Source organism: Hipposideros armiger, unplaced genomic scaffold (genome assembly GCF_001890085.2).
Source record: "Hipposideros armiger isolate ML-2016 unplaced genomic scaffold, ASM189008v1 scaffold_944, whole genome shotgun sequence".
Taxonomy (NCBI): Eukaryota; Metazoa; Chordata; class Mammalia; order Chiroptera; family Hipposideridae; genus Hipposideros; species Hipposideros armiger.
The window spans coordinates 326,047-347,728 of NW_017732294.1; the positions used below are offsets into that span (position 1 = coordinate 326,047).

The 21,682-nt window shown below is 40.8% G+C and overlaps 1 protein-coding gene across 1 annotated transcript; it reads left to right on the top strand.

Annotated features, from left to right (window-relative positions):
• Window positions 1-6,431: 6,431 nt before the first annotated feature.
• On the top strand, window positions 6,432-20,672 carry NEXMIF (neurite extension and migration factor). The gene is made up of 4 exons (XM_019630789.1): window positions 6,432-6,568; window positions 9,091-9,216; window positions 10,434-14,811; window positions 15,408-20,672. Exons 2-4 carry the CDS (start codon window positions 9,138-9,140, stop codon window positions 15,499-15,501), a joined length of 4,551 nt encoding a protein of 1,516 aa, XP_019486334.1. The 5' UTR covers window positions 6,432-6,568; window positions 9,091-9,137; the 3' UTR covers window positions 15,502-20,672.
• Window positions 20,673-21,682: the final 1,010 nt, after the last annotated feature.

Sequence of the window (21,682 nt, forward strand, 5' to 3'; positions counted from 1 at the left end):
AGTGGACCCTCTTACAACTTTGGAAGTTTCTAAACTCTTTGTCATGCTAATGAGATTTTGCCTTGCCTAGCAGATTCTGCCAGCTCCTAGAAGCCCCTGTCTGGCACTCTAAATTAGCAGTTTAAAGTAAATGAAGCTCACCTGAAACTAATAGCAAACACACTAATAAAATAAAGCATGCGTCCTTAAGCCACTGTCCCCTCAACCTTTGTAACCTCTGGATTTAGCCTCTGGGGGACTCTGTCATTCAACCTGAGGGTCGTCTCTTGTTCTCTGTCCCTCTGCTCCACCTCTGACTCCCTCTCCCAAGTAGACCTCTTACACATTGTCATTCAATACCAATTGCACATTTGGACAAAAATGCAAAACTCCTGCTCTCATCTGTACATACCACCAACCTCCTAGTTTGGTTGTCTCTACAGGCAATCCTAGCAACCTCTCCCAATGTTCTTTTCCAACTACTATGCTCTCCTTCTGTTTCTTGGGAGAAGTGGAGCTCCCCCAAAGTTCAGAACAGTGGGAGCCAGTGTAGAATAATAGGAGGATAGGTCTGAAGACTGCATTTTGGACTTAGTTTTCTTTGAACTAACAGTTGCCCAGGCTTTACATGTGTTTCTCACACATTTAGGTGTCTTGAAGGTGAGGATTGTGGTTCCTATTTGTGTCGGCTGATGTTTAGTTGCTTCACCAGGGCCACCACTGTAACCTCCATTCTGTGCCCCACTTACCTGTGCTCTGGGTTCAGGTCTTGTTCCTCCAACTTCATAGCTTTGTTTGGTACAAAGGCCAATAGCAATTATATCACTTGAATGTAGTTAGATTTCATTTTCCTTTGGTATCTTGGTGAAATTCCCTAAAGAATGTCCAGGAATAATTAAAAGAGACTGGCTCTGGTGCAGGAAGTACATTAAAGGTAATTAGTAAAATGTAACAAACTTAGATGAAAACTGAATCTACATTCCGTCAACCATTTCCAAATATAAACTATATAAAATGTGTGTTGTGAAGTGGGGTTTAGAGAAGCAGAGGGGAAGAAGGTAGGGAGAGGCTGCTGAGGATTCGATGCAGTAAAGCCATGAGGAGTCAGGAGACTGATAAGAGAATAGTGTGTTAGGAGCAAGGGGGCTCAGAATGTTAGCTTATGTCTTATTTCATCAGTCAGAACTCTGGCATCATAGGTGCTTTTAGGGAAGAAATGTGTCTGTCAGTCAGAAAGAAATGTTTGACGTTAAATGGTTAGCTCATAAGTTTAAAATGTAGTGGCTTCCCAGAGTTGAATCAGTGAGTGGTTTCTGCACCCAACCTGTTCCCATGTACCAGAATCCCTCTTCTCTAGGCGTTCTCAGAGATGGAGGACACTGCATTCGTGTTACTGGCACTGCATTCAAATGAAAGGCTGTATTGTCTCTGAAAAGAAATTAACAAAGTACCAAAGACTGTAAGCTAATGGGAAGTTACATGAAGATAAGAGAAAAATACTGCATTAGCAATTAGGTCTTCGTTACTCAGGAAAGCACTGTTCACTTTTACATACACACACACATGCACACACACACATGTGCATGCGCACATATGGCTCTTGATGCTAAATTCTGCATACTTAACAGGACTTTTGTAAAGATTAAATGCAAATCAATATAAAGCTTGTAGTACACAGTAAGGATTGATAAACGTTAATAGCCTTGTTAGACATCATGGACTGAAACGTCAGCTTAGTGTTGGGCCTTACTTGTAGTCATCTGAACGCAGCAAAACTTCTCCAGCTAGCTAGCTGTTTAAGTAGCTGCTAATGTGTATAATGTAACCCAGTCCCATCTGGCACGGGGAAAGGCATGTTGCTGTACTTCTCTTTCCTGTGACTCATAAGCTCACTATTCCTGCCCTCTTACTTGTATCTTGGTCTTTAAATGAGGCTGCTTCCTTTCAACTTTAGTGGTAAAGTGGTAGCCAGATGAGGCAGTAGTCAGCAACTGCATCACATTCATCTTATTGTTAACTAATTCAAGAAAAGTACCCAAAGTATCCAAAAGCTAAGGAGCATATTTTCAGGAGAGCTATTGTCTTATTTCTTCACTAAGAATGTTTTAGGTTGGCATGACAACGTACTTATATGCCATACGTGACAAAGTACTTATGTACCATATGTGACAACAGAATGGATAATCCTGAGAATATTTTTTAAAAAGTAACTTCTCTAGTCACGAAGGATCTGATTTCATTCAAGGTATCTGATGACCTACTAAGCACCCTTATATCCATTGTTTCTCTCATTTGAGCCCCCAACATCTCTGTTAAGTAGAAATGTTAGGAATGTTCATCTTAATTTTATAGGCTCACATATTAACAAATATGGTGGAACCATGACTAGAGCCCAGAACCCCTCACTCCTAGGAGCAGGAGGGGAAAGATAGGAGAGGCTTTTGCCATCAACTTTCTGGGGGCAGAAACCACTGGTTCCTCTCCCCTCTCTTCTCCCTTTCTACTTAAAACCCCAAATGGATTTTGGGTTTCTACGATTGTCTGGATGTGGGAAAAAGGCAAGATATGGTCACCATGATAGCCCTAGTGGGGAGGGACTAAAAAGTGGGGGGATAAAATAGGATTATACTAGGGCCATGTAAAGCCATCCAGTTGCAGCCATGGGGAAGCTCGGCTATATGGCAGAAGACAAGATTTTTCCATTTACCTTAAACCATGTCCTGTCATGTTGTTCAGCTACCCATCCGCCCATCCTCCACTCGGTAGTACTTTGCAGGCATCAAATAGATTGTAGGAACTTTACCGTGACCTTCGCTTTTGGCACCTCAAAATATAGAGATCAACAGGAAAGAAGAAGGAAGGAGCAGACTGCCCCATTCAGGTAGTTCTCCTCTACCATCCTGCTGAATTGCTTTGAATGCTGCTTTCTGTGCCCCCTCCCTTGAACAACACAAGGGTCCTGGGGATTCCGCCTCCCAATTTAAGAGTATCCTGTCAGGAATTTTTAAAATGGTACCCTGAGCTGAGGAGGGAGAAGAAGATGGGAACTACCCACTACGAGCCAGGTGCTGTACTACTTCATGTAGATATGTCGATATATCAGTTAAGTCTCACAGTAACCCTATCAGATAACTATTACTTTTGTTTGACAGATGAGGAAAGTGGAGCGCAGACAGTTTAAATGATGTTCCCAGCATCACATAGCTATTAAGTGGCAGAGCTGGGACTAGAAGCCAGCGTACTGACTTAATTCAATACTGATTAATTTATTTTTCCCCACCCCTAGTTTTACTTATCTCCAAAGGAAGATAGTACTTTTTGAGCATTAGCAGGTACCACCTGCCTTGAACTGAAGGCTAAGAACAGGTTTTTTTCTTGTTTTCTCTCTGCCTTTATTTCTTCATCGTTTCCGAGGAAGCTGCTAGTTTGTTTTCACAGCGTTGGCATTTGATTTTCATTTTAATTTTCAGGGTATGTTTGCACTTAATTGGCATGTTGTCTGCCTTCTGCCAACCTTGATCGTCATTGAGCCTGGGCTGGAAGTGGATTGAGGAGTACGGCCAAGTGGAGTGTCATGTCATCAGGCTTTCAAACGGGGGAAACATGGCAGATTGGTTGTTAAGATTCGGTTTGAACTGCAGTGTTCCTCCATGCCCAAAGCCACTTGTTCTTGAGCTGTCTCTCTGTCCTTTATGAAAGCATGGCCCATATCCCAGGTGGTACTTGGTGTCAGAGTGTGGGAATGTCTTCTGTTACTGTCTATCTCAAACATGTGGCAGGGTAGCTTGAGTAGGACCCAGTTTTATTAGCTTTGCTGGGTTACCTTTTAAACCTTTTTAAAAGCTCCTTGAGTTCATCTCCAATTGGTACTACTGACTTTTTTCCTGTCACATATAATTAGAAAGTATTAGAGTTAGAGTGATCTAGTCCAGCTTCTCTTCCTGTTGTTGAACTGCTGCCCAGCCTCTGCTTGAATTCTGCTGGTGACAGGGAAGTGTTTTTCCCCTTTGCCCCAGGCATCAATTTCATCTTTGGATATCTCTGTTGGTCCATATGTTTCACCTTTTTTGTGATAGCTCTTCAGGTATTTGAAGACAGAAAACATATTTCTTGAATTTTCCCCCCTGAGTTTAACTTGTGTCCCCTCGTTCTGGACATTTTCCTCTAAATTTGTCTATATCCCTTGTTAAATTCCTTCTTTGTATTTCTGTAGATGAATAATTTCTTAAATGATATTTCATGGGAAGGGAAGTTGAAGGTATGTACCTAACAGTGTCTGCCATATGAAGTGCCTCAAAGGTCATCTTCCATTGTTTTTGCCTTCCAGAGCAGTTGAATTAGGTTCAAACTCAGGATGTAAAGTGCTAGGCCAGGCATCCTGGGTGTGTGCATACCATAGCCTTATGCAGCGGATAAACAGAACAGATTCATAGCACTATGAATGGGTCTTTAAAACATGGTTCATAGTAAAAATTAAGAGAATTATATCTATAGCGGGACATCATTTACATAGTGTTAAAATATATATACATATAACAATACACATTTTTAAAAACACATAGAAACGAAGATGCACATTTACCACATTAGAATGGTTACCTATGAAAAATGTCAGAATAAATGGGAATAAATGAATAATGGCAAGAAAGAAGCTTTGCTGTGATCACTGATGAATTGAGGAATATGGTGACATCAGTCCTCTGTTCCTGAGACCAAAAAGATCAAGACGAAGGGAGACCCAAATTTTGAGCCACTGAGCCAGGACAAAAGTGCAGCCATTATAGCTGCTGCTCAGGAGCCTGATAGTACACACACACACACACACACACACACACACACACTGCCTTAGTCTGGTAGTTGCCAAAAATGAAGGCAGGTGGAACATACAGAACCCTGACATAGCAGCAGCTACTTCTGACAGGATTGGGGTACAAATGTACAATAATCAGAGGAATACAGGAAGGGACATGAGAAGGAAGAGCGTAGAGAGTTCCCGCAATGTGTGCATTTTATGTTCATCTCATTATTACATGAAACTTCACTCAGAACTCTTCATATATGTGAATTATTCCTTGTACATATAATTTTGATTTTTAATGAAAAAAGAATTATATGACTCAAAATGAATTAAATGAATTATAGATTGCTCAAAGCTAGTTGATCCTTAGATACACAACGCGCCACTCGGCTGGCCCAAGTTTGGGAATCTTTATCATGACAAATTAAGTAGATTCATACAGTACTTTTGAGATATATAGAATTCTTTAGTTTCTGTATAACAGACTCTGAGCACCTTGACAACGTGTATTTAAAAGCATCATACCTCCATATTTCTAACTTACTATCTTCAAATCCTGGTAGGTATTAGCAAATGGAATGAGCCAAGCAGGATTATGGATAAGAATGTGCTCTCTTACTATTACTGATTCTGTCATCCGTCAGATGACTGGACTTAAACTGGGAAGAATCAGATGAGACAGAGCTTGGCTAGCCTGGCCTGGAAAGCTTCTGTGGACCTGTTTGCTACAGCACTCCCATCTGCTTGCTCCATGTCAGTCCCCAACCAAACCCGTAGATCTCCCATCTATAACGGCTTGCTGGCGTGTTGTCTCCTTTCCAGTATGACAGCTAAGATCCTTGTCAACTTCGTTATCCAGGTTGGACCTGACAGTTGAGTTTATTACTCACTTTGCTTTAGTCTCATGAAAATCCTGGCACTCATATTGCTGAGGCTAATCTGGCCTGGAATCCAACCATCTGTTAAGCCCTTGACCTCTCTCTTCTGTCTACATGGGAGAAGGAGCTGAAACGGAGGCTAGAAAGGGGAATACAAGGCAAAACAGAAATGTTTAAGGCAAGTTGTCAGGCCTGGGGCTCTGTAACTTGTTCATGAAGTTCCTTTAGCCTGGATGCCTTTCTCTCCTCAGTGCCTCCCCAACCCCACCTCCTGAACGACCATCCTTCAAGGTCCATCACAAATGTTGCTGCTACTAGTGAAACCTTCCCTGACCTTGTGAGGCTGCCTGTACTAGGTTCCCTTTGTTTTTTCAAAAGGGAAAACTGGGCATCATAGATAGTAACTTGATGATCAATTATTTAGGGCCTTGTGCTCAGGGAAGAATTATTCCACTTCAAAAAGTGCAATGATTTCTCTTCATTTGGAACTCCCATAGAAACTTTGCCTCTCTTTTACTGTATTACACATTTATTTACTATACATTTATTAGAATTTGTCTATGGTTTGTTTTCCCCAGTGACTCTGAGCACCGTGAGAACATGGATCTAGTCCCACTCACCTGTCTTTTCCACCACCATGACCATGAGTGGTGTCTACTCAATTGCTGAATTGATTTAAACTGGTATCCCAGGGATCAGCACTATTCAAACCCCAAAGGCTCATAGACAGAAACATAATTTTACTTTGATGCCTTGCTTTTTTTTTCCAGTTGCAAAAGGCCAAGGGCAGCTCCCAACAGAAAGGTTGATGTGGGTCATCTAGACTCTGAGACCTGAGGCTCAAAGGTCTTTGGGGAAGAGCATAGCAGCTTCCTGGGACAGCATCCTGAGACCCAGCCCAGGGGAAAGACAGGTATGAGGGGGTGCTTTTCTGGCTTCCAAATACCTGTTTCCTTGCTAATGTTACTTCATTGCCATTACAATCAGCAAACAATTTGTTGTACGTTGTTCAAAAAATGCTAATCAATTTTAGCTCAAAATAGATTTTTTAAACCCCACAAAGTTTGTCCCAAAATGCTGATCACTGGGGAAAAGCTAAAGCAACCACAGAGCTGTTTGTAGCTATCGAAAATTATAATCTCTCTCCCAAATCATTTTTATAAGCAGCCAAGGTATAAATAAATACAAACGTGGGAAAATATATACTTTTAGGTTGTCTTGTTCAGAGGTGAGATTTGAAAATTCGTAGGAAAGGACTAAAAGGGTTGTCTGCTTGTGGTTTGGCCTTCTAAATCTGTAGAACAAAGCTCCAAATAATTGATCAACATTAAGTTAATATCTATGATACTCAGGTTTCCCTTTTGGGAAAAAGGGAACCTAGTACAGCCAACCTCACAAGGTGATTACAAGTTCAAACTAAGAGAATTCCTGTAGCTGTATGCAGCCGACCACCTAATGGGTGTCTTCACCCCCTTTCTCTCCCTTCCCCAACCCAAGCTCCCACACACCCTCCACCTCTTTTCTTGCCAAAGTGTATTTCTTCTATTCTCAACCTCATAAGAGTCCCTTTACTTCCGAGCTGTAAATCCTGGGTGCTTGGTCAGATTTTTCTATTAGAGGACATTTATGTCCTTGTTCTGTCTGACAAGATTGGATAAGTCTTGATACTTAATTGTATTGCTCCTATATATATTTTATGGTACATTAATTTTTACTAATAATCAATACTTATCTGAGGCAGCTGTTCTTTATTTCATTGCCTGAAAGGGGGTGGGAGTATAGCTCTGTAACATGTGGAGATTTACATTTCTATAGCTTTTTGGGGGGCCAGGGGTTGGAAATGGTAAGAATTATAGAAAAAGCATTTTGTGTTTTAAGAAAAAAACAGCTTGTCTCTTGGACAGGAGACTTAGGTTCCTTTCACAGACCTGCCAATATGTTATTTTGTGACCTTATTTTATTTTTTGCTTCTCCGTGCCTTGGTCTTCCTGGTGATAAAAATGGACTTTGTTGTTGTTAGCCTTAAGCATAAGGGACAAGAAGACACTAAATTATTGAAATCTACACATAATTTGCTCCTTATCAAGTCGTGCCAAGATGGAATTAGTGGAGGGGTTAAAAAGGGGGTGAAATGATACCTGAAGTTATATTGAGTTCCTGAAAAAGAAATGTGCACAGAGTAATCCATGATGGCGGTATGACTCCATCTGACCTATAAGGTCGTGTCTGAGGCACAGGCTCAGCCATCTGATGGGCTCATTCAGTTCCATACAGATGAGCCCTCCTTGCCAAGGGATGGGAACTTTGACTACTGACGGCCAATCAGCTCTTATAAGAATCTCAATTGTGTGCTCCCTTATCCAAACACATGCATATAGTATAAACGGTGGGTCCAGCATTGAGGAAACAAGAAGCAGGAAGCAGACACAGTTTCACATGATTCAATCTATATGATATTTTACCTATCTAGGCATGTTTCCTTGTCTGTAAAATAAGAAGTCTGTATTAGGTAATCATCCAGTTTAAAACATGTTAGATGAGCCTGGGTTTCCCCTAACATTTATATATCACACAATTACAAAAATTTCTTCTCATTTTATACAAGACCTGACTTGAGCATAGCCAATAAACCACCTGTGCCAGGGAAAAGAGAAAGAGATACTTACTTGTTGTATTCACACGGAAAGAAGGGCTGAAGATTTCTAAAAGGTCTCCTATCATTTTGCATAAACCTACCATCCAGGTGGGTGAGCAGGAGATGAGGGGCTGTAGGTATGTGTTCTATGCCCTAAAAATGCCAGGTGATCTTGGACTTTTTCATAAATTCCAGACATTCTTTGTAGTCACATTTTAAACTCCTGCTTTGGGCTTGGAAGAATACTTGTTAACACCACAGTTAAGATCACCAAAGTCGAGAAAGCAAGGAACGAATTCTCTACCTCTTTCACCATTAGCATGTGTGTGTCTATATGAATTGGCTTGTTTTCAAAGAGCATCAGATCATCTGAAGTAGAAATGAGGCAAACAGAAATAAAGCCAATTCCAAGAAAAACAGTCCCCTTAAGCCCAGGTTACTCTGCACTCCGCTTTGCATCCTTCCTAACTGGTTAAGTTAAATGTGTTACTATCAGGAAGAAGGTGTAAGCTTGCCTGCTTCCTCAGATTTCAGCCCCATTCTCAGCCTGCTCATCTGCTTTTGAATAGTATGGTAGCCTAGAGGGGATAGAAGGATCTAGGATGTGACAATGAAGTGTGAGTTTCCAAAGTGACTTCTATGGTAGGTGTAAAATATGAAACAAAAACAATAGCAGTAATAAAGCCAGTCTGCAAACAGGTGAATTCCAGTGAGCCTTTTAGGATCTCTCTAGATGAAATAACCTTAAAACAGAGAAAAAGCAAGTTTACTGACTGATATTATATATTTCCAATGTGCAGGTTGGACAGCATTTGGACTTGGAATGAAACAATAAGAGGTTACATTCATGGATAACCAACAAGATAAGGCTGTTGTTGCCTCAGCCAATGGAGAAAACACTCTGATTAATGGGATCAAAGAAAATGGTAAGTGCATTCCATTATAGTATATAATATCTCCCCCAGTAGTCCTTTGTTATTATTATAGAGTTTTAGTATCCACAAAGTTTGGGTAGCTTAAGTCTAAAATGCCTCTGAGATTGATGTTAATCCTAAACTTTATTCAACCAAATCGCTAAGTGAGCTAGAAGTGTCTCTAAGACATACCTAATCCAAGCCCTGAGCTCTCCCAAATCATCACTGTCATATAAATGCTTACTGTATTTTGCTCTGTATACTGTGCACCCACATTTTTGGCCCAAACTTTCAGGGAAAACAATCTTTCATTTTAATTTTTTAATTCAAATTTTTATTTGTTTGTATTTAGGTGCTTGGTTTTTGTATTATAAAAGAATTTCAGCATTTATTTTTTAACATATTGTGGTATAAGAAGTTTTATGTAATAAATAATTACAAAACACAATAACAGATACAATGTACAAGAAATTTTATGTACCGGTAAATAACAAATTTTTGATATTTACGCATCATAGAAAGCCAAGAACTCTTCTTCATTGCAAGTTCATTGTAAATTCAACAAAACCAATGATCGTATTTCGGGGTATTATTCTGCATACGGAAATCATTGATTTCTAGAGTTTTACTTTTAACTCATAAGCATAAATAAAAGAATTAAAAACATTTAGATAGATACACATTAGTACTTCCCATGTATAATGTGCATCTTTATTTTCCCCTCACAAATCTGGGCAAAAAAGTGCGCATTATACACAGCAAAATACGGCAAGTTCCTCAAGATTCCTTGTGAATTAGAAATATGCTCTGATGTGAGGCTTGGGACATCTAGATTCAGTAGGAGCTTCCAGAACAGATGTCTGAAGGATAGGACTGAGCCTCATAGCCCAGAACCATGAATGTCCCATCAGAGCATTTTCTTACCCTGAAAGCTTTGACTTTGCAGTTGATCAAGCAGTCACTCCAATTCTTTCCTTATTTCTGAGGAAAGTCTGTATGTAAAGAAAAAGGTGAACCTAAAGAAATAATATTTTTCACTAGCATGAACATTCAGTGTAAAATATCAGGGTTGTTCTTTAACTTTGTAATTTCCAGTTCTCAAGCTAGAGGAGCTGAGGCTTAGCACATAATAAGATCAAGGAGCAGAAACCGATCAAAGGAAAGAGAGTTAATGAGTCTGGTCTAAGATCTTTAATTCGATTCCTGTCATTTTCCCCCCTTTTCTCTAGACTCAGAGGACCAGGATATGGCAATGAAGTCATTCACAGGTCTAGACGCTGCTGCACCAATCCAGCCTATATCAGTGGTTCAAAAAGACACTGTGATGTACCCCCGGGGTCTCCTGCCTCTGCCCTCTAAGAAGCCTTGTATACAGGGCCCTCCCTCTCCTTTGGGCCTGATTGAAGCACCTGAGCACGCTGCTAACAGTGCTTCTGTGAATGCTATCTCCCTCACATCTGGCATCACAAAAGGCCTGAACACGTGGTCACTGCCCAGTGAGTGTGAGAAAGCTCCATTCGCCATAATGGAGCCTGCAGGCATGTCCGCTCTGAACGGGGACTGCCTCATGCAGCCTAGCCGGACTTGCTTGGGCTGCTTCATGGAATCCAAGGATGCAGTAGATCCTGAGCCAGGCATCAGTCTAAAAGTCGGTGATCTAAATAGGGATTATGAAACCTGTGCAGTCTCTGATATAGGGATTCAGTGTATTAATGCTGGAGAAAACATGAAATACGGAGAGCAGCTGCTCTCAGACCAGCTCCTTGGTTTCCCCCTACACAAATCAAGGGCAGGAGATAGACGAGAAGCCGAGAAACCCGACATCGACTTGGAGGATCCAGCTCAGAAGAGTTATTATGAGGCATTACTCTTAGATAAGTGCAATACAGAAGAGGCTTTGCTGGCAAATTCCAATCAGGATTGGGGTTACTTTGAAACTTTCATTAGTGAGAGTAAGATTGAACTGCTTGACCTCTGTTCCAAAAATGAGCTGTCTGTCAACCTGTTCTCTGAAGAAGATGTCGATAACTACATGTTTGATGATGATGAGTCCACACTGGGCAGTGACGTCTGCTCCCTGAAAATTCGATATGAGTCCTTCCAGGACAATGTTCGAGACAAGACCACCCTTCTGATGCAGGAGGATGCCCAATTCAACTTTTTCCCCAGTGTCTTTACCACCTGCTCCAAGCGAGAGTCCAAGAGTGGGGCCCTGAAACAGAGCAGCGATTTTTCCCAATTCAGGGTCCCTGACGTGAGCATCATCTGGAGCGAGGAAGATAAAAACCTGGACAAGAAGAAAGGCAAAGAAGAAGGACAGGAAGACAAAGGTGTGGAGAAAAAAGATGGAAAGGAAAATGGAGAAAAATCTGCCTTAAAAAAATCATGCACTGGGACCGAGGGAGGGCAATTTAAGAATCCAAAGCAGGGCCATCTTGCCAATTCCTTGGAGGCCTCAGGGAATTTCAGTGATGACAGCTCCTTCCTTGAGGTCTCTTATGATGCCATGGGGGAGATCAAAGACTGTAGCCGCTATATGGCTCGGGACACTAATTCTGGCAGCTCCTCCTCCCAGCAGAACTATGGGCTGCGAGCCAAGAGAAAAGTCAGGTACAGTGAAGATTATTTATATGATGTTGACTCACTAGAGGGTGAAAAAGTAAATGAGAGGAAGGAATGGCTGCCAGGTGGTTCCAAAGAGGAAGACGATGATGAATGGTGTCCCAAAAAGAGAAGAAAAGTAACCCGTAAAGAGCCCCCTGTTATTATCAAATATATTATCATCAATCGCTTTAAAGGTGAGAAGAACATGCTGGTGAAGTTGGGTAGGGTGGATGCCAGTGAGACAACAGTGAATTTGAGTGAGAATCAGCTAAACAAATATGCCAAGTTGGCCCCCTTGAAGGCCTTCTGGCAGAAGAAGAAGAAGAAGCAGATAAACAGCAGCACAGACTCCAACAAGACACATTTATGCCCAAAGCAAAGCTTTGAAGCAGGTAGCTTTGAGGTGTCATTCCTGCCACCTGCTCGCAAACGAAAATCTAAACTTGGCAACAGGCACAGGATTCAAAGAATTCCATCCATGGAAACTTCAGCAAACAGTAAGCAGGTTTCATTCTGCAATGATCAGAGGCAAGCCAGTAGTCACAAAGAAGATGGAAGCCTGAAGGGTATACTGAAATCAGCACCTCTGGCTGCCCCCAGCTGTGCAAATGGATCACATTTAAATGACATCACAGGCCCTGACTCAGTGAAAGCCAAAGCCCAAGATGCAGAGTTTAAGGGGCCAGAGAGGAAAGTGCTCAACAAAATCAAATTCAAAAGTGAAGCCAGATTAAAATCTAAGAAAATCAAAGCTGGGCAAGAAAGCAAGCCAGTTGTTCAAATGAGCCCTCTTTCGGAAGACCGGTCCTCCAAGGCTAATGTAAAGAATGAAGCTATTCCTGGGACCTCAAACACTTCCCATCTATCTGAATTTCATGAAACAAAGATTGCTAAGAATTCCACTTTCCTACCAACTACGTGCTCTTCTGAAATGCCTCTATCATCTGCTAATGTTGGCACCAATATACCTGTTATCCCTGGAGGGTATCTGCAAACACTGTTAGATGCTTCTGACTTGTCAAATAACACTGGTATTTCCTACTTCACTCACCACTCTCCAGAGCAAAATGAAGGCAGCGTCACTCGAACAGAAAAATCTTTTGTACCTCTTCAGAGTGCCCAGGACTGTGCGCTTTCCTCACCCTCTGAGTCTGAGCTGCAACAATCATCTCAAAACTTCAAAATGGAATCAAGCAACTTTGGAAGTGCGTGGCCTAACAAGCCTACTTCTGGTTCCCAGGAATTCATGGCTGAAGTCTCCAGGGAGACAACACCAACCCAATCCAGTGAATTTGGAGTCTCCCAAGTAGTATCCATGGAAAATAACCTCACAACTACCGCATACAATCCAGTCTGCCTCAACAGTGGTGGCAGTAGTTGCAACAAGGTCCTATATGCCTCTGTGCAAGACACTCCACTGTCAGCTGATGACTCTTATCAATTATGTCACTTTAACCATGGAGAGATCTGCTTTCCTTTCCAGCATGGCCCAGTCAATATGGATGATGGTCGACTCTTTAGCTTTGATTCCATGGCACCACTCTCTGTCAACTCAAGCAATTATTGCTCCTTAACCTTGAAGTCCTGTGAAAAAGATGGTGAGGATGATATCACTGATGACTTCCTGGCCCATTGCAGCCCCAAGCTGGTGATCCAGCAGAGCATTGATGAAATAGCACCACTAAAGGAGTCCACTGACCTCCTGGATATATCCAACTTCACTCCTGACAAATTCCGCCACTCTTCCCTCTCAGAGGTGTCCCCACCTGACACCCCCAGTCTTTCCCCTCAAATTACCAGATGTGAGAGTATCAAGACACTAGGAACACTAAAGGGGTTCCAAGAGGGTGTCCCAGGACCACTGGGCAATATGGACAAGATCAAGTGGGACTGCAGTGCCGTTTCACAGCAAGGCCAAGTGGAAGATGGATTTTCTTTAAGTAACCATCAGTTTCAGTTCCATATGTTCAATGATGAAGATTCTGTCAGCCTACTCCAAAAAACCCCTTGCTTACCAACGTTTAATGATCCATCCGGTCAAATGAATGCGAACAACAAAGTGCCAAAATCGAGAAAGAAAAGTTCACCCAGCAAGAGTGGGGTTATGAACCAAAGCTCTTCTCAGAAAAACACCAGGAAAAAATCTCCCAAAGCCACCAACAAAGGGATTGAAAAGGCATCTGGTAAAACCTCTCGCCAGGTCCCTAAGTCAACAAAGAAAGGGAAATACATGGCTGCAATCAATGGAGAGAAAATGCAAGTTGGCATTGGCCGTGGGGGAGGTCAAATCAACAGCGTGTCCTCCTCAGGGAAGGCACTGGCCGAGTGCATCCAACGTGATGGCCCTGGGGCCTCAACGAAGATGCCAGGTCAGAAGGGACTTTCTGGAGATTGGGCTTTGGGGAAGGAGAGAAGCCCTGGCTGGAGCGACATGAGCATGGGCACCAACACCAACAGCCTCCTGGATGATGACCAGCGGGAATTTCAGGAGCCTTCCTATATCTTGTCCAACATTGCTTCCGGTATGGCGGATGTGCAGAGATTCATGATGGCCTCCATAGAGCCCTTTTGGGAACCCATGGAACACCATGGGGACCCCAACATAGTCTACTCCCCTGAGTCCAATAGTCTGAAATTAAAAACCCTCAAAATATTGGCTGGGACACCACACGAATCTAAGAAAAAGGTCAACAACGGGTCACCAGGAGCCACTAAGAATCACAGGTCCATCAAGGGTGTGAGTAAAAGCAATGGGAAAGCAGCGGTAGGTGATTCTACTCATGCAAACCTGCCTGCTTATAATGAGGACTCTCGCTCTGCCTTCTTTGAGAAAAAGTATAATAACCTGAGCACTTTAGGCAATAATGGACCGACACACAAAAAGTTGTATCGTCACAAATCCAGCTCCAAGGCTCTCAGAGATGAGAAGTGTAAGGGAAAGCGCATGGAGAGGGAACAGATCCACAAGGATGAGGCTGGGACAGCTTCTTTTGAAAAACTGAGGTAATACTGCAATGAAATGGCTGAGATGATGCGTCCTTAGCTGTCCTACTACCTGCTAAGCCCGCAGTCTGTCATTTTTTCCCTCTTAACAGCAAAAGTTTGCATGAAAGCAACTTTCCCATTCCCCTTTTTCAAATGAAAAAGAAAAGATTAAAGTGCATGAAAATCTCTATACCTTTAAGCCACCCAAAAGATTGGGCAATTTGGCTGTGGCTTGGCTAGGGATCAGCTCTTTAACAAGGCTACTTTTTCTGCTATTCAGCATTAGTTTTTACTTATTGAGAAAATAGAACTAGAATATGCTCTTGAATGGTTTTGGGAAGGAAGGGCTTTGCAGAAAGAAAGAAATTTCAACAGAATTCAAAAGTTATACAGACCAAAAGCCAAGATCATTTAAGCAAAAAGAGCATAATTTGGAAAACAAAATCTCATCATGCAGCAATTAGGAGTGCTTTTTAGTGGCCCTGCTATTTGTGTCTTTTTCTGCATCATACGGCATCTAGAATGATGTAAACAAATATTGATTGTATGATCCCTTTGTGGGACATGCGCTAAAAGCTAACTAAGATGGCGTAAATTGTTTGGTTTTTCTGCAGGGGTTCCGACTCCAATCTCCTAAAAGCAGAAACAGCATTTTGGGTTTTACCTGTGTTTGAAGAAGAGGCTCGCATTTTCCAGAAAGACATTTGATGTTTATATTTTATTTCTTTCAAAATATGCCTTGTGGTATGTATGTTGACATGTAAGTGCTTAAAGAAAAGAATTTTAAAGTGTGAGAATAAGTCTTTGGAAGCAAACTTTAATCTGATGTTCTATGTAAAAGACTTTAAAAGTCACACACTTGCACACGTAGTTTATGCGCTATTTACCCAAGAAAAAAAGGAAAACATTGTGCCAAACTACAAACAAGTGACTCTGTTGTATATATATTTTCCTTCTATCTCAACATTTGGTTGTGAGTATTTGGGGAGCTTGTCCCTGTTGATTTACTAGAAACATTCCAGTGATTCTCACTCTTAACCACCCCCACTTATGTGGATAGCACCTATAGATCACAGTGGGAAAACATGTTGTGCTACACAGTTTACCAAAACTTAAAGGCTATGGTTTGACATGTGCCAAATGTCCTTACTTCATCTCACAGATTCACCCCAGTTTAAAGCTCATTAATGAGTTTCTATATATATATATATATATATGCATACATACATTATTTAAAAATGTTGAACTCTACTGTCCTGTGTGGAAACATGAAGAATTAAATATGGCACAATACAGCTCTGTTTGTTCCATTGTCTAAGGGTTAAAATGTTGGAAAACTCTGGAAGTCACAACAGCTAAGTCCATCAAGGACCCAAGTATATACATTTATAGAACCTTTTACAAGGAAACAAAACAGCTGCTTTAAAGTTTGTTTTCTAAAAGCAAAACCTGTAGCTGAAAATTTATTTAAAGTGCAAAGTTATATTGCTGATACTTTATATCTCAGTTTTATATATTTTATAATAGTCTGGGATAAATTATAAAATAGCTATAAAATCAACACTAATGATAAATGAAGTACATAGATTGCTTTTATTTAAGTAGTTTCCTAAATGTTCTATTCCCGTTTTGTCAAAAGTGCATTCATATCATGCTTTAGTGTTCTTTAAGTGTTTTATCTTGCAATGCCAATGTCTTTTAAAGAGAACGTTAAGGCATCTCAGATAAGCTGAACGACTCGTGGTCACAACTAACTTGGGCCATACATACTTAGTCTGAGAATGACTGGTATTTGATGCCACACACTAAACTTAAATTTCCATTTTTATATAAACTTTTGAAATCACATTTTTATTCAGTCCCCTTTTTTTAAATTTCACAGCTCGAACATCCCTCACTACTAGCTTTTTCTTCGCCTTTACTTACCACTTGACTTCTAACATTTGATCTATTTTCCTTGCACAGTTGAAGGCCTGTGTGTCTGATGACTGATGCATTATGGCACAGATAAGATAACGGATATGAAAGCGCTTTGTAGATCATAAAGTGCTATACAGATATAGGGGATTGATATTATTGTTGTTGGTTGTTGTTGTTGTTAATCTTACTATCTTACTAATATTGTTGCTAACCTATTAACTTGTGAATATATAAGCTGTGGGTGGGAGGGTGGAGAATAAGTGGGTGGGGGAAAAGGGGATTTTTTAAAAAGGGAAGATGTTTCAAAAGGGAAAATTTAAGCAAACTATGAACCTACCTAGTTATTGCCACCTGAATATACTCACAAACATTTGAAAGTAGTCAGAAAGAAATGGAAGGAAGCCTGTCCCATGTATTCGTATACACACTTCCCAGCCCATGATTCCTTTCACCAGCCTGCTCTGCTACTTACAGCTAGGTAGTCGAATGAACAAGCCTGTCGTTGTTGATGGTGTGACTGTGTGTGTGTGTAGGGTGAGTGGGTGAGGAGCATTTTGTAAAGCTGCTTCAGACCTGTTCCTGGGTTTTGATGCTCTGTGTATGAGGAGTCCTGGAAAATTTCTTAGTGGAAAGGCACCAGATCATACATGTCTCCTGCTCTACAGCTGCCATCCAAAAGGGAAAAGCATCAGAGTGGAACACTTTCTTCTATTTCTCCACTCTGATAGCTGTTGGTAGTAAATTCTGCGGCTGGCTCCTAGGAACTGGTCTTTGCATTGTTTTTGTTTGTTATGTTTCGCAGCTGAATTTTGGTTTGAAATCACCAACTCTGCCAGACTCCAAACTCACCTGCTGGCAATCAAAGAAGAAATAAAGAAAATGTTCCATGATACGAAGTGTCTTATAAAAAGTAACGACGGGAGCAGTTGTCCCAGTTTTTCTCAGTATCAGTTCAGCTTTGGAGAAGGGGTGGGGGTGGAGTACAAGGACAGCCTGAAGCTTGGAAACAATTTCCTTGTACGACTGGCTATCATTAGTCCTTTGGAATGGATACTCGCAGTTTCTCCTATGGAGTGCATTCGGGGCCAAGTCTAGGGCATGCCTCATCCCTCTCTCCAGTACATGATGTTCTGACTTCTTCAGTTTTGAGGGCTTTGTTGGTCCTGTCTCTGCTCTCACAGCTCTTCTTTCTGTCACAGCATAGTAGGCCTGACTTTTTGGAGATCCCTTATTCAACCAGCTGCCTTCGTAAGGACCAATGATATAAAAATAGCATTTTGCCCTAACAGTAATGTCTCAAGTCAAGTCAGATATAGGAAGTCTTCCCTGGTCTGAAATTCCCGATTGCCACCACCTGCAAACCTCTGCTCCCTGAGCAGCTACTTCCTATGAATGTCTCCCACTTCATCTCTCCTGGAAATGGTATTCTCCCTTATTTTCCTTACTTAACCTCACTCCTTGGTCTGAGAATTTTTCTTCTTTTATAATCTTATATTCCACCTCCCCAAAGTGTCAGAATAGAAGGCCCTTTGCCAGGCTGCTTTCTTGCAGAAGTTCAGAGAGGAACCTTCTCACTCTTCCTTCCCTTTAATGGCCTTGGCCACTTTCAAATCCAATTTGAAACATGCTTACCCACACGCGCAGAATTACATCACACGATTGAGGCAAGTTGGGAGCTCCTTTCCCTTGGAAATCTGTAAGAATAGACCTGATCCCCTCTCTGCCCTGGTTAGGTGCTGGACTATGTGGACAGAGTGGTCTCGACGGAGGTTCTTTGAGACTTTCGGATTATGTTTGGGCTTGAACCAGGGGCCCCTCAAGTGTCTCATATGCCAGCTTCCTCCCAGCTTTCTCTGCTGACATCTTGGCACTCTGTGTAATGATGTGTTAAGGCCTTACCTTCTCCTAAATGTTTTCAAACCTCCTGCACTACCTTCACCATTACTTCTTTAGCCATCTCCCTGAAGTCCTTGGTGCTAGGTGGGCTTTTGTGACAACTTACATCTTCTCAGAACTCTTCCTTGTTGGGATGCATCTGTGTGTGCTAGGGGGAGGGAGGTAAGTGTGTGCGAACAGAGAGGTATAAAGGATGCTTCCCAAGCTGAAAACAACTGGCTGGCATCCTGTGTTCTGTTATGTGAGGGTCCACAGTTTGACTGAATTTCCATTTTAGTGGGTTGTAATCATCAGCATTGACCGTCTAAAGGAGAAAACATCCAAGGACCGCTTAACCCAGCTTGCTCTTGCCAAGCTGAATCAGTCTGATGCAGATCATCCAAGAATTGAAGAGAGCTAAGTTTGTGTACTGAAGAGGAGAATGGAGCACGTGCTCGTTCCCACTAGTGCTAGAACTAGAAAGGTTTCTTTTCCCCTGGATTTTTGAGAAGTTATCTAGTTTAAGGAATTTTTGTTTTCATTTATAGTTTGTGTTTTTTTAAATGACTGCCCACCACTATAGGACTATGTCCTTCTTATGAAATAAAACTAATATGAGATTTGTTTTCTAATCATAAAATTCACTAAGCGAATGATTACGTTTAGAAGGTTTAGTACCAAAATCAAACATTTCAGTAACAAATAGGGATCTTGTCAACACAATGTGAGCCAGGGATTTTGTAAAGGCTTCTCAAGTACCCGAATAAGAGAGAAAACCAAATTCAGCTGGGCTGTTTAAACTTGGGAAACGCTGTCATCTGCTTGAAGGTCCTCAGCCAGCATAGCATGACTTTGATGGCAGTACTCAGGCTATCCTTTAAGGCACATTTTTTACTCAGAGCTCCCATTACAGCTCCATGATACTTGAGATGTACTTTTGGTTTCAGAATCATAACTAAGAGGTAAAACATTAGAGAAGGACAATGTAAGAAAGAGACACTTAGTACAAAGTCGAAGGTATGAATGAGGCTTTTAAAATCAGTGTCTGGGTAAATAGAGCCTAAAGAAACACTCATCAACATGATCTAGAAAGGATGTGTGTCCATCTAACGGGCTCACTGGTGTTTGAGTCTTAGAAAGACATCCCCTCCAAAAAGATACTGAAATCGTTTTGCCTCTTTGAGAGATGCCTAGTTTTACAGCACAAAAGAAAGGCTTAGAATGAAAACCAGAAGAGGCCTTTTGTTTTGGACTCCCAGCGAGGAGGGTAGAAAGCTGTAGCACTGACTAGAGTTTGCTGCCTACAGAGTTTTGAATGTACTAGTCCTTAATTTAATTTCCATAAAACTGAATGCACCTCTTTAGTAAATTTAGTAAATTACTGATTTATGGTGCTAAAGAAAATTATTATCTCCATTTTTCTCCTCTCCCAAGCCCCTTAAATATTTAAGAAAATTTAAAATAAAAGCATTAGAGGCCCTTTTTATGAATGTAACCTAAGTTTCTGTTTGATATATTACACTCCAACTTTAAAATGTTAGGAAATTATTTGCCTTTTTTCTTTTAGAGTTCAGTTTTATAAATAATCTGTAGAGTCAATTGAAGTATAAAGCTTAAGGATCACTCTTAAGACGCCTACAAAATCTTGTATATTTTTAAGTGTGCCAATTTGTAACATATTTTGTAAGTGTATATTTTTCTTAGAAAAGTGCTGTGAAGTGTCTGTATGTGAGAGTTTTCCTTTTCTGCACCACTAGGTGCTCATAAAAGGATATTTACTTCAAAGTTTCTGGTTTTAGAAACCACAATACAAAGAAAAAAAATACATTTTTGTTGGGAATTTTGTAACACAAAACATGTTGTGAAAGAGTGTAGTGATCTTGTGCAAAAGAAAATGAACATTTGTGAGCTTCTTGCTGTTTTATAGATTTTCTTGTAAATTATTCTTGTAACACCTCTGGTTTTGTTGTTCTTGTTGCAAAGGGTTTAAATATTTGTGACTGAGTGTATGGTGGAACTGTCATAATGTTACCTAGCTGAGTTTTGTTATTGTTTATGGAATAAATAAAAAGAAAAGTTTAAAAGACTGCTTTAGAATCTTATGTAACAGAAATCAAACCATTTCTAATTAAATTCTACATCAAACCATTTCTAATTAAATTCTACATCTCAAATAAAAAGTTTTTCATTGTCTAGAGCAGTGTTTCTCAAACTAGCTGTGGTGAGGGTCCAATTCTTCCCTCAAATCCATCGCAGACTGATACTATCATAAAATACAAAAAAAAGAATTTATTTAAGTGAAATGAAATAAGATACACAAAGTAAAAGCCATAATGTAGTCAATTCAACATGTAAAATTACATTTTTAAACAAACATAACATACAAAAAAAGGAAATAGTCACAAAAATTTGGCACCCTGTTTGAAACAAGTCCATTGATCGATGTCATATTGCCATAGACAGTTCTAACCACACTTTCAGTAACACTTTGAATAGGACCAGCAGCATTACCATCATCTGGGAACTCCAGGCCTTACACCAATTCTACTAAATCAGAATGTAAATTTGAACAAGATTCCTAGTTGATTGGTGTGTATGTTCAAGTTTGAGAAGCACTGGGCTAGAGTTTTGTGCAGATGAGTTTTCTGCGCCTTGAATTGAGGCATCATTTTCTACTGTGTCCAGTCTTCAAAGACCTTAGAACAAATGGTGTCCTCTCCAAGTATCAAAGCTGTTTATTGAACATAATAAGTGCTAATTTGCCTAGTACCCAAAAGACATCAGATTTTCCATACTTCTCTACATTTCCTATATTTTTTAGCTTACCACTCACCCATGGACCCTGTTTCCTTTTATCAGGATGTTCCCAAACTCTGTTCTGACTGTGCTCAGTATTTTAATCTAGAAACATTGAACTTTGCTCCCAAGTACCCAGACCATGTGAGGAACCCATCAGAGCCTGGAGCCCTGGCTAGGCACAGGAAGCCAACTACCGCCACCTTATTTTTAAACATCATTTCTGAAAGAAATGGAAAAGTGTGTCCCTCTAGTCTCAGTTGATGATTTCATTTACTTCTACCACTTCAACTACCAC